Genomic DNA, 12,973 nt, shown 5'->3' on the forward strand with positions numbered 1-12,973 from the left:
AACTCCCTGAGCCTGTGGGGGCATGCCTTGGGCCCCAATGTGGGGCATGCCCATCTGGGCCTGGGTGTTCGGGTGGTGAGGATGTGAGGGTATCATGCCACCCTGTCCCAAGCCACGGATCTGGGCTTGGGCCTGGGCCATCTGTCTCTGGGTCTCTGCTAGGCGCTGAATTTTTAGGGCTGTCTCTACAGCAGCCAAAGGGGGGCCTTGCTGTTGGCCTTGTACAGGCATGGAACCTTGTCCTTGATTGGGTTGTTGCTGCTGCTGCTGGGGTGGGGTGGCTGGGCCAAGTCCAGGTTTGCCCAGTGACTGGTGGAGAGGAGAGGCTCCAGGAGGTCTGGGGTTGTACGGAGGCAAACCACCAGGGTGCTGTGGCTTCTGAAGTTGCTGGACATTGGGAGGCTGCTGCAGGAGCTGAGGCATCATCTGCTGCTGAGGAGAATTCATCACCCCCCCTCCACCTCCTCCACCCACCTGCTGAAACTGATGAAGATGGTGTTGAGGGGGCATGGCACCGCCTTGCTGTGGAACTTGCTGTTGCTGTTGCTGGCCTGGCCCTCCCATTCCCCCCATCCCAACTCCCTGCTGCTGTGGGAGCGCAGGCATGTTCCCCTGGGTGGGTGTCTGTGGGGTAGGAGGCTGAGTGCCCACAGAGGTAGGGGTTCCAGGACCAGTTGCTCCATTGTTTGCTCCTGGAGAGGGTAAACCATTGCCCCCAGGAGCTCCTCCAGGAGCAGGCTGGCCCACTCTCTGCATGCTGGCCATCCTCCTCCTTAGCATCTGGGCTTGCTGGAGTCTGTGCTGCAGCTGCTGCTGACGGAGCTTGTGCTTGATGTTTAGGCAGAATGGGACTGGGCACTTGTTCTCCTGACAGTGTTTTGCGTGATAGCAACAAAGCGCGATGAGCTGCTTGCAGATGGGGCAACCACCATTGGTTTTTCTTTTGCAGCCTTTTGTGTGCTGAACAACCCGTTTCATCTTCTGGCAGGACGGCAGGGAGCAGTTTGCATTTCGACACTGGCAGGCATGGACGAGGGACTGGATGCAGCGCTGGATGCTGAGGCGACGGGAGTCTCCAGGGCTCTGAGTTGTAGCAGCTGCCTGGTTGCTGCTTTCATCATCCAAACCGAGACCTAACTTCTCCATCTTGTGCTCGTGGCCCTTAGTGTTGTAACATGTGATGCAGAGGTCGTAATCCTGTGGGGAATGGCATGGATGAGAAGGTTAGAAATTGATATGTAGCCGGTTTCACAGTAACATCCTACAACATACACATTTTGTTTTTTTATATTCTTCACATATACAAATAGAAATGAGACGCACTAAAACAACCCTTCTCTAACTCACCTCACAGACGGTACAGTGAAAACGTGTCTCCACGTGGTGCTTGCACTCGTTACAAGTGTAGACGAAGCGGTCCTGGCTTTGGTTGTGCAACTCTACCAACATGCACGTGGAGCTCCACTTGGACCTCCTGAGCGAGCTGAACTCCAGGTGTTTGTCCCTGGCCAATGTCAGGAAAGCATCACGGCCATCCATGAGGTCACATGCCATCAGGGGATCCGGGTCTGAAATAGGGGGCAAGGCGTTTGTCATGGGGGCTGAGCTCAGTCGGATCACAAAGAACACCTAGGATGGGAAAAAGAGGAGAAAACAGTCTTTTAAAACAAATTCATCTTTGTGCCAGCACTGGTGCCAGAGTTGCAAAAAGTTAAATCTGGAAAATAAAGTCAATAGCTAAGCCATTACATTTTTCACTCCACTCCTACAGTAACATGTGTGATTAGATACAGGTACTTTAGTAAGTATTTTCTTGTACCTCTTTGTGTTTTTCCATAGTAGCATAGAGTTTCTGTGAAAGGTCATTGCAGACATTCGGCATCCCTGGCTTCTTCTTATTGGCTCGACTCAAGCTGCTCTTGTTCTTACTCGTCTTCTTGTTGTTCTTCTTCTTTGCATTTTTACTGTCACCTTTTGTTTCCTGCACAAGAAAGGAGGGAGACCATCAGAGATCATCTAATCAACAAGCTCTTCCTGCCCATGTTGATAAATCATGGCATTCTTACATCAATACTCTCATTGGAAGTGCTGTTCTCCTCCCTTTTCCTCTCCTCCTCCTCCTGTTCTAGCTCTTTGATGCTCTCCTCCAGCACATTGGGCCAAAAGTCCCCCTCAAAGTAAGGCAGCTCATTGGCACTGGTCAAACGATCCTCTGTTGCCTGCTTGAAAACATCCTTTAGGGGTACATTGAAAACAAAGTTAGTGTTTTGCATGGGTACAGTTATTTTCAGCAGCTATACCATTGTTTGTACACCGATGTTCATCTTAAAAGCTGCTGATTGCTATTATGTAGTCTAAACTTATAAGCTAAAAAAAAAGAGCTAACATGATGAAATACTTGTAAAATTGAGGACCATTAAGCGAGAGTAAAGACAAATGATGCCTCTTTACCTTGAAGTCGTGCACTATCCGCTCTGACACAGCTTTGTCTAACATCTTCTTGTACCATTCCTGAAGACGTTTGGGCTTTGGGATCTTCTGATCTGCAGGGTGACAGTGGAATATGTAGTCATCCCCTTCACTCGGTGGGCAGGCCCAGATGTGGCCAGTGGTGTAGCTGAGGATGACAGACCATAAACAGTGAGCATGATGAATATATAGGCTAGCGAAAGTAAGTTTGTGGACAGAATAAAAACTACATTCAGGTACTTATTTGTGAGTACCTGAGTACCTTTGAGCAGGAACACTTACCCCAACTTCCTGACATATTCCAAGTACCCGAGGAGGATTTCATGGTAAACTGCTGTTCTTAGAGTACGAGGCCGAAAGAAGTGTACACTGTCCAGGTAGGAGATGTATACTCGCCTGAGTGGATGAAAGTAAATATAAATACATACACAAATATCACAACTGCCTAAACTTTTTAACAAAATTAGCAAATTTTCAAGCGACAAATGGCCCATGTATAATAAAATATACTAATGCTGTCCTTACCTCTGGTTGGGCTGAGGACAGTCGGATCCGTACTCTTGAACGTGCATACCAAAGAAGCAGACATCTGCTCCATCAATGTCCTCGAATGCAAAAAGGGCTTTTGTCCTGTATGGGAAAGACTCCGACATCTCTCCGCTGTCCACAAATCTGAAGACGAAAACAAGGGTGTGTAAATTTACCAACTGTAAAATAGAGAAACAGGAAACTCAACAGTATTTGTATTATAGCCTGTGACTTGTAACAAACTTCTTTACTAACTCTTCTCTGTGAACTCTAACAAGTAATACTCATGTGTGTCACCTTCTTGTTCCCTGAAGACTTGGCATTCAAGATTTTAACAGTGGGAAATTCTATACGCTAAAACAATTTTGCAATGATCTAGTAGAAAACAAAGACATCTAGTTTAAGTTTAACTGTTCCTAATTCCTGTACCTGGACTTCATGCCTGGTTTAACCTCCACCATTTTATCAGAGACATGGACGACACGAATGAAGACTTCTCCGGACTCCGGGTGACTCATACGCTTTAAGAAGTCGTTCACCCTCGTCTCCAGGAAATAGCCCAACTTTGTCTGGGGCAACCCTGTGTGGGAGAAAGCCAGGGGAAACATTTTAGTCTAGGTAGTATCATAACAACTGTAAAAACAGCAGTGGTAAATATGACTTAAAGCTACATATGAAGAACCTGATTCCCTTATCTGTATATGTGATGTCCTGTGCACAGCCAGACAAATCAGAAAGTAACCAAACTGGCATGTCACTGGAAAATTGATCAAAAGTTCTGTTTGGAATAATTTTTTGATAACCACGTGTACATGTGAAACTACAGTTTCAAACTAGAGGCCTGAGTCAGTACATGGTGACAGCATGAGATTAAAATGTGACAGTAGTCTCATGAGTGGGTGACATTAGGATTCCACGCAGAGTCAGTAGGGGTGTGCGATATTAGGAAATAATGCGATATCGATAACATTGTTTAATATCGCGACAACGATATGACTTGCGATAAATTAACAGTCCCTGGCTATGGACGCAGAGACCACAGACAGCTCCACAGCCCGGTCACAGCGCCACCAAGTCCGGGGCAGACACCAGGGAGCCGTATACAGCAACAAGTTATTTTTTTACAGTCATTAGCGGCTCTGTCAGTAATTTACTGCTCCTCTGTGCCTCTATCATTCGCGCCAGGGGCGGCTCCTGGCATAGGCGACATAGGCGGTTGCCTAGGGCGCAAATTGCCGAGAGGGCGGCACAAGAGGATGATTTATCATGACGTGATACATGCAATGTTAACCAATGCAGTAACGTCACAACATCATTCTCTAACCCCGGAGACACACCGGAGTTCGCGATCTGCGGCGATGATTTTTGGGTCTGTTCTATTTTGTTCGCTCGCCGCGAGTGAGTCGGGCCAGAAAACACACTGAAAAATCGATATTAAACGATATAAGTGATATATTATATAGATGATTAAATATGCATCCCATACTTTTGATTTCCCCGCTGTTCTCCTGGAGTATCAATTTCCCAGATTTTTGCCCCCACATGATGAAATTTCCCCATCTTTAATTATGTACTTATTCCACATTTGTCAGTTGTGTCTAAACAGACAGACACACACAAGCACACAATCTCTTGTTGGGGGGTGGCGGCTATAGGCTTGCGTAGGTCAGTCACCTGTGAAGACCATCATCATTTACCCCCGAACCAGTGCGGAGAAAAGCGCTTCCGGTGTGAACAGCCAGGCAGCTGCTCGCACGAGAAGCATCATTAATGTTTATTTTTGTTGACATGAATAGCAAGCTAGTTGTCAGTACAGCAGATTTCAGACTCTTTTTATTATATATTTTTATAGCCAAAATTTTTGTCTGCCTGTGTGAGCGCTGTAACTTCCCTCAGGTTCTGGGATCATAAATAAGCTTCATAATTCTTTTTACCTGTCAATGATCTGAATGTCTTTCATATATCATCTAAAGCGGCCAAATATATTGACATGCAGAGCATGAATGCGTGGCGCATGGATCATCATTATCGAAAAAACGTAAGTCGATAACGTGAGCTCGCACATCGTTAAATCAACAATTACAATATTATCGTAGACGATATATATCGCACACCCCTAACAGTCAGTATGAAATAACAAACCAGTGTCCTTCATGAGTATATTCAAGTACAACACAGGACATTGTGATGAACTGGGATAGAAGCATTGTCACTTACGTTTGGAAGAATACTTGTTTTCTTTCCTTGTTTTATTTGTCTTCTTTAAGCAGCCATCACACACAAAACTGAGATACAGCAAAGAGAAACATGGTTAAGTCAGTCAAATTACATAATAAAAGATAAAGAACACTGAGAATGACTGGAATAAGGAAAAGCTACTCACCCCGATGGCCAGATTGTTTCATGGTGCAGGACACAGATCTGGTGCATCCTGCGGCCGCAGTCCAAACATTCAACGAGGCTGAAAACAATGATATAAAATAAAAATTACATGTTGAAGCCCTTGAAAGAAATTCATTTTTTTCTTCTTTCTCAAAGCAAATATGTGACATTAGCAGGCTGTTAGCTTACAGTTCAGGGTCCAGTGTGTCATTCTTCTTCTTCTCAAACTGCTCCTTGTTAATCGATCTAAAATTACAAGGGAGTGCGTCAAAAAACATAAATGAAGAAATTGTTAGACATGCTAGGTAAAAGTTTAGTTTCAAATTCATCAGGCTTTTAACCTTAAGGCTTTTCTGCACAATTTCATATTAAATTTCCTGACATCAGCATCTTTACTGAAGCATTCATTGCAGCCAAAATGCCACAGTCCAATAGGCCACAGGCTGTGATGCTAACCAAAACAGTCACTAAGGTTATTTGTGGCATAGGAGTTAAAACTTTTAAATATGGAAAAAAATCATCTTGGCTGAGAATCACTTAGGAGTAAAAATTTTACTAAAGGAGTAAAAATTTTACTAAAATGTTGTACTTAGGAGTAAAAATTGCATTTCAAAATATAAGTTTGATCACTTCTCAAGTCAATTGTTATGTGGAATTATCTTCCTTTGCAGGAAGCTTATACTATTAGGAAGTAAGTATTAGGAAAATGCAGTAATACTTACGTCTGTGGTTGGGTGGGGTCATCGCCCAGGGAAACCGTCTCCCCCTGGATCTCGTTGAAACACTTCTCGCAGAAGTGGTACCTGTTAGCAACAAGCCCAAATTTTGGTGAACTACACCGTTCCCCCGCAGCACAGTCAATCACAGACAGCGCACGGGAGGGCAGTCATCAAATGGTACATGGCAGGGTGCCACAAGCGGAGCAAGCAGGAAGTAGGAGCGCAGGACAGCAGGAAGTCGTCATCGGAAAAGCCAGTCAAATTTTTGAGGGGTGAGGGTGACAGGATGGGGGGTGGGTTTTTGGAGGTGCATGGTTGGTCAAGGCAAAAGCAAGCCAATGTTGACATCACAGCCATTGGAAGGGAGGACAGACAAGTCATATGGACCAGGAACAGGACGAGACAAAAACACAGCAGAAAGCCGAGGCAGAGCACAGATTAGCAATTTGGACACGACAGGATGAGCAACAACCACCATCACAGCAAACAGAGCAGGAGCAGAGTCAACGGGAGAAGGGGACAGGAGCAGGACGTTGTCGCACAAGACATCATACAGACACCGAACAAATATGAACAAATAAGCACAGACAACTGCTTTGCTGTCCATTCAAGCAGTTCATTTTAAAGTATGTCCTTTCACATTCCAGTAAGTCTCTTATTGGTGTGTTCTAAGACCGAGGACAGGAATAACATATCAAAAGAAGTAATGTGAACTTTATACATTAACAAAGTCACAGGTCAACATATTGGCACAAGCCCTTTCTTCCTAAAAAAAAAAAGGCCAATTTGTGGAGTCTTCAAAATATGAACACCTCAATTTGCTCCAGAGAAACAAAACAATTGGTTTGTATGTCTCAACTAATACTTGCTTTTTTAAAGATGCGTTTAATGAAACGATGAACAGCTTAAAGAATGTGAGGAGAGGGCAGACTGTTAAAATGCCAGTGCATCAGGGACGACATGAAGGTATAAAAATGGGGGAAATGAAGTGATGGGAAGCATTTAAGGAAATAAATTTCATAAAAGTTACACTGATAAGAGAAATGCTAATATCTACCTCATATTCAATTCAACATCATATCTATAATCCCTTCTTCTATTACTAACACTTCCATCCATCTAGGTGTCCCTCCACCCATTATTACATGGGTGTTTCCCTCCCATCATACCTGTTCTGGTAGCTGAAGTAAGCAGCGTCTCGGGGAATAGTGCATAGCTGCTTTCCATAGCAGCACAGTGTCTGAGGAGAGAACTCCAACTGATGGACAGAAACAAAGAAATAGGTAAGAATATATTTATCTCTTCACCATCAGCAATAGCTATTTCATTGACACCCAACTGCACTGATCAAGAGTAAACAGACTGAATAAGTTAGTGGCAGACGTTACTGATAGATGTTACGATACCGATATCAGCTTCGGAAATGCCTCAGATATTGCGGAAAATGTCAGGGCAGGCATTGGCGAGTATGCAAAACTATTAACCAATCTGATACCACGTCTTTTAAGTATATTTGTTGTGACAGCTATTACAATATATTATTCCAGTTATTTTTTTTAAATACACTGGTATCGGCTTGACAGGTGGTATCAGCCGATAGGCAAAGTCCAGGTATCGGGATCAGTGTAGGGAAGGGAAAATGGTATTGGAACATCTTTAAGTAATGAGCTCCCAGTATTAGTTTACATTAACCAGCAGTACCTTTTATTTCTTCAAGTGGAACAAACATGGCTTCCACAACATGTAATATATGAAATTCCAGTTTTATCAAATTGTGACTGATTATTTCTTATCATATATCATGATAATAAATGAGTGAAAATCTCAATACTTGTTTATGTATTGACTTGTGTAATGACATGGAAAAAAGGCAATAGATTAACAAGAACATTGCAAGTCCTACTCTGAGACACAACCTTACATCCACACTGCAGCTGTAAAAACTTCCCCAGTGGAGCTGAACTGAGCTCATTTCTGTTTGGCTTAGTGTTGTTAAAAAAAACAAATTACAGCTACCGTCAACTGCTACTTTGTTTTGTTTCATTGTCAGAAGTCAAGCTCTTAGCCAGCCTCTCATAATAAGGCCCAATCAGTTGTGTTATTTGTCTGCAAAACCAAAAATAGCAGAGTCTAATGAGAGCTGAAATGCGATATGGCGGTGGTATGCCCATGGCCAAATTTAGCTATGAAGCCACTTCACTGCTTCCATTTTCAGATGTGAATGAGGGGAGTTAATTTCCTCATCTAAAGCCGTATTCAACCTTTTCCAGCCTAAGATCACTTTCTAATTCCAAACGTAAGCTGAGATCTTCCACCCTGATATCTTCAAAAAAAAAAAAAAACACTTAGGAGGGTCATATTTATTGTTTTTTGCCATTTCTGTTAAAGGCTGAATGTACGAGCATAAATATAAATTGCAGTTGTGCAACTTTATCTATTCGATGCACAATATTCACATTAATATCAATTCATATTTACAGCATCTGTTCATATGCACGTCTTCATACTGTGATTCCTGACCATATAGTTTAGGACAGAATCCGACTTGTATTGATGGAAATGCAGTAGATAAACCAGCAGCTCGGCCGCCAGTAGCGGACACACAGCGCGTGTAAACAACAGACAACCGGGACACAGCTGATCTGAGTCCAGAGAGTTCGGGGATCGACAGTGAAGGTTTTAGAGGTCGACTGGTAGATCGCCATCGAGGGGTGGGCGACCGCTGATCTAAAGCATACTCAAACCATTCATGCATTCCGCCTTATCCAGACATATTGTCTTTAGAGACGTATTTTCAATAAATAAAGAATGGTGTAATTACACAGATAACGTTCAGCTGTTGTTAATGGGGTTAATGTACTGAGAACTACAACTCTCCTGGCTTCAAACTTTATGAATAGAGCAGCAAGTGTCATGTAGTATAGTGGCAGGGAGCCTATGACATGTTTAAAATAAAAAATAATGGTGCTTCACCTTCCATAATTTCGCGTTGTTTTTTAATCATAAGATCAACCCATAACAACATTCATTTCTCATCTCCACCCATTTAGCCAGTTCTGCAGCACTTTGACTCACCTTCCTGCCACAACAGTAGCCGAGGCTCTGCATGACGGGGTCGATCTCCTGCTCGAAGACCTCAGCCAGCTTGGAGCAGTACTTGTACACTCTGGATGTTTTACGGTTGTACACCCACGCGTTGTTGAACATCAGCCAAATGTCATCCACGTACTGCCAGGGATCCTGGTACTGACCTACAACCAAAACACAAAGGGTGGCATGATGGATTAAGAAGACTTTCAAGACTAATGATAGTCACCTATAAAATGGGTAAGAAAAACAGGATCGACCTGGAGTCTGATGTGCCGTTTCCATCCATGTGAAAAAGAAAATAAGGATTTTTAAAAAAGCAACTCACATGAAACAAAATGTATCTTTAGCCCTTACTTGTACACAAAACCACTTCCTCTTGGAATTCGGGATGACTCTTATCGGTTTAACATATGCCGTGCGAAAAAATCTTCGATGGTTAGTTGTAGCACTTAATTATTAATAACCATGATGATTTGGTTGATGCTGTACAGTATCTATCTATCTATCTATCTATCTATCTATCTATCTATATACAGACGCAGCAAGCAACCTCTGCTTTATGTTGTAAAAACATGGTGGAGGGAGCAGCAGGGTGAGAGCTGTAAGTGCAGGGGAGCTGCTAGTGCTCGAGCCATAGCTCAAAAATGCTAGCATCCACCATCGCCGAATTGCATGTGTTGCATGCAATGCTGATATTCTGTCATGATTCTGACGTTTGGGGTCTACACTTAATGTAATGAGTAGTAAACCTTCTCTTCTTCCCACTGATGAATAATTACAATATTGTATACTGATAACCATGAAAATACTGATAACCATGAACATTTTTAATCATACAAAGAAAGTTATTTATTGGGGCCCACTATGTTTCCCAGGAATTAGAAACAAGTACTAACCAGTGTCCAGCTTTCGCTTGATTGTTGATAAGTCCATGGGGTTCTTCACTATGTCAAAGTAGTCCTGCAAGATCACAAGGTAAATGTGTGAAAACCTCTGTGAGTTAATGGCATAAACAAGTAAAGCAAGACGAGCTGCAGTATCAGTAAGGAGCCAATGGACTTCTTAAGTTGATAGGAAGAACACACACAATTCTAAACCCTGACATGAGAGTGCTGTTTATACATGGCAGAGGAACAAAAAGACTTGAGCAGGGGTTACATACAGGTATGCACAGCAGTTGTGGGTCAACGGGCATTCTGAATGGCAGCGACTCTGGATCTTGACGGTATAGTGATTCGAGAGTCGGCATCAGGGCCTGTCGAAGCTCCTCAGGTTTGAAGACTGGGAGGAGAGAAGGTCAAAAAGTTGTAAAAGTTATACTGCTTCCATTAACCATTTGTATTCCATGACACACACAAAAAACAAAATTTAGATCAACAACAAAATACAGAGAAATGCTCAAATATTGCATATATGGTGCAGATGTTTATGTATTCCAGTAAAAACACAAGTCCTCCTTACTCTTCTTTTTCGCTGAGGCTTGTTGTACAGCTGAATCTGACGTATCCTCTTCCTCTTTCACCTCCTTCTTAATCTCTGGTTTCCTGTCTTCCATCTTCACACTGGACATCTGCATTGTTGTTGATGTATCCATAGAAACACCTTTACCTCCCTCTCCACAACACTCCTCCTTTTTCAGCTCTGATTTGATGGGCTTTTCCTCCGATTTGAAGTTGCTGAGCTTCCCTCCTTTGGAGCAGCTGCCGGCATCACTCTCCTCCTCCTCATCCTGCTGCTTGATCTCCATTTTGGGGTCGAGGTTGTTGTCTGAGTGCGGCTGCTGGGAGGAAGTGTCCTGGCTGCTGACAGAGGCTGGAGTCAGGGCCTGGCTATCCACGGGGAATGAACCCTTTTGGGACAACTAGGAAAAGAGATGGTGAACATGACATAGTGATGAATGAAGGGAACAAACAATTAAATTACAAGATACACTGAAGAGATGAAGGTTCTAAGTAGTCTTAGGGTCAGAATATACTTGTTGTTAATGTATCTACCGCACTCAAATCTGGAAGTGGCAGAAACATTGGTCTGATTCAAAGATAATACAGCTGAACGGTCTACAACTTTAGTCTCTTGAGAGTTCTGTGGTGTGCCCTCTGCAGGAATCCTCTAGTACCACGCGCGTTGAGCGCTGAGTTCCAAGTATAAGGTACGAGAACGATAAGGTTCACTATGCAGCTGGCTGTCTACGAATACGTTTGATTAAACATAAAAAACCCAGTTAGGAATTGTTTGATCAAATGAAAAAGACCAAGTTACACATAGAAAGGCAGGAGTGAAAGATAATCCTGGAGGACATGAGTTACTGTTACAGGATCAATGGAATATGTGTAATAAGATGAACTGGTCCTGATATTAAACTTCATGATGCTAAAATCTCACTGACCGGAGTGCGAGGCAGCTGAGCACCATGCTGCGATGAGCAGGAGGCCAGTCCCGGGTGAGACGGAGTGGTTGAACCAGCTGACCCTATATGTTGCTGCTGGAGGGACTTGTTAGAGCCCGGGCCCTGGCCAAGTTGGTTTTGCTGGGGGGTCGAGGGTGGAGCCAGCTGTGATGCATTTGGGGTGTGTGGCTGTGGGGTCTGGGACCCAGCTAGTCTGGGGGGTGTTTGGTGAGGGGTAGGGGATCGGCTGTGAGCAGGTGAGGGCGAGCTGCCGCGCATGGCTCCCAGATGGGGGATGGAGTTGGGCTGCTGGTTCGCGTTAGTTGGAGTCATTGAGGAAGGAGGGGCTCCGGCAGCTAAGTTGGGACCTCCACTACCCACGCTCTGGGGACCCATTGACCCCACTGAGGAGACGCCACTGGGACCACCAGCTGAACCGGGCTGCGCTAGAGGACTAGCAACTGGAAGAGAAGGAGGAGTGCCCATCTGCGTCTGTGGAAAGACAAGGATGACGATAGAAGGGGTACACAGAAGCAGGGTGAATAAAAAGGTGTAATTCAAGAGGAAAACCAGCATGTATGACATGAGATTGTTCTTTGGTGTGGTGTCTCTATACATTCATGATTTTCACTTTGCAAATTGGTAGGCTATGACTTCATACCATTAATGCCCAAGGAAGAGAATATCTCAGTAGTATAATTTTTGGCAGAAAGCTTTCTTTGAACCCGGGAACATATAATTTAATTCCTGAGGCATATTTCCTTCTGAAGTGCCTGCTAATACTCTGATAACCAAAGAACTATCAGGGTGTGTGATACTGCATCACTGACTGGTCAAACACTATTATAATATTTCCAAAACAAAATGAGATAGAGATGTATATATATATATAATAAAACAACTTAATCTATAGATTTAGTAACTCTAGGCCACCTTACCTGTGGCATGCCTGCCTGTGTGCCAGGCTGGGCAATACCGGGCTGAGCTGTACCAACACCTGGTCCTGAGCCAGGGAACTGCCCCTGCGGCAGATACTGGTTCTGTATCTGGTTGACATTGGGTTGTGCCATCCTGGATCCAACCAGTCCGATCTACATATGTAAAAGGGGATAGATAGGGTTCTTTTAAAAAAATTCTGCTGAGGTGTTTGAATTGTTGGTCTAATTATCTCCTAGTTTAAATTGTTTTGATATGAAAAAACAAGTGATACATGGTGTGTTCATTACAGACCTGATTGCCTGATGCTCCCATTGGGAGTGGAGGCGTGGACCTCTGGCCCATGGACTGCATTCCCATCTGATTGAACTGATTCATACCTGAAAAAACACAATGACAGTTATGATACAACACAGACCACTTCATGTTGAAACTACGGTAGTATTTTTGTGTTTGGATTCCT

At 43.7% G+C, this 12,973-nt stretch overlaps 1 protein-coding gene across 5 annotated transcripts in view; it reads right to left on the bottom strand.

The window, feature by feature from the left end:
• Positions 1–12,973, bottom strand: part of ep300a (E1A binding protein p300 a) — a 28,627-nt gene that overhangs the window by 4,408 nt on the left and 11,246 nt on the right. For 3 of the 5 annotated variants that reach the window (XM_034571115.1, XM_034571114.1, XM_034571117.1), the window contains exons 12-31: positions 12,805–12,890; positions 12,513–12,665; positions 11,575–12,066; positions 10,650–11,049; positions 10,351–10,469; positions 10,085–10,148; positions 9,174–9,349; positions 7,268–7,356; positions 6,102–6,212; positions 5,569–5,625; positions 5,381–5,458; positions 5,215–5,282; positions 3,427–3,577; positions 2,995–3,141; positions 2,752–2,865; positions 2,452–2,617; positions 2,067–2,234; positions 1,820–1,981; positions 1,348–1,629; positions 1–1,197 (exon numbers count right to left, since the gene is read on the bottom strand). The exon at positions 1–1,197 is cut by the window's left edge. In XM_034571115.1, the coding sequence (XP_034427006.1) occupies positions 1–1,197; positions 1,348–1,629; positions 1,820–1,981; positions 2,067–2,234; positions 2,452–2,617; positions 2,752–2,865; positions 2,995–3,141; positions 3,427–3,577; positions 5,215–5,282; positions 5,381–5,458; positions 5,569–5,625; positions 6,102–6,212; positions 7,268–7,356; positions 9,174–9,349; positions 10,085–10,148; positions 10,351–10,469; positions 10,650–11,049; positions 11,575–12,066; positions 12,513–12,665; positions 12,805–12,890 (4,280 nt within the window). The remainder of the gene's footprint in view (positions 1,198–1,347; positions 1,630–1,819; positions 1,982–2,066; positions 2,235–2,451; positions 2,618–2,751; positions 2,866–2,994; positions 3,142–3,426; positions 3,578–5,214; positions 5,283–5,380; positions 5,459–5,568; positions 5,626–6,101; positions 6,213–7,267; positions 7,357–9,173; positions 9,350–10,084; positions 10,149–10,350; positions 10,470–10,649; positions 11,050–11,574; positions 12,067–12,512; positions 12,666–12,804; positions 12,891–12,973) is intronic. The other 2 variants (XM_034571118.1, XM_034571116.1) reach the window with 1 other exon arrangement.

Source organism: Hippoglossus hippoglossus, chromosome 19 (assembly GCF_009819705.1).
Source record: "Hippoglossus hippoglossus isolate fHipHip1 chromosome 19, fHipHip1.pri, whole genome shotgun sequence".
NCBI classification, from domain to species: Eukaryota; Metazoa; Chordata; class Actinopteri; order Pleuronectiformes; family Pleuronectidae; genus Hippoglossus; species Hippoglossus hippoglossus.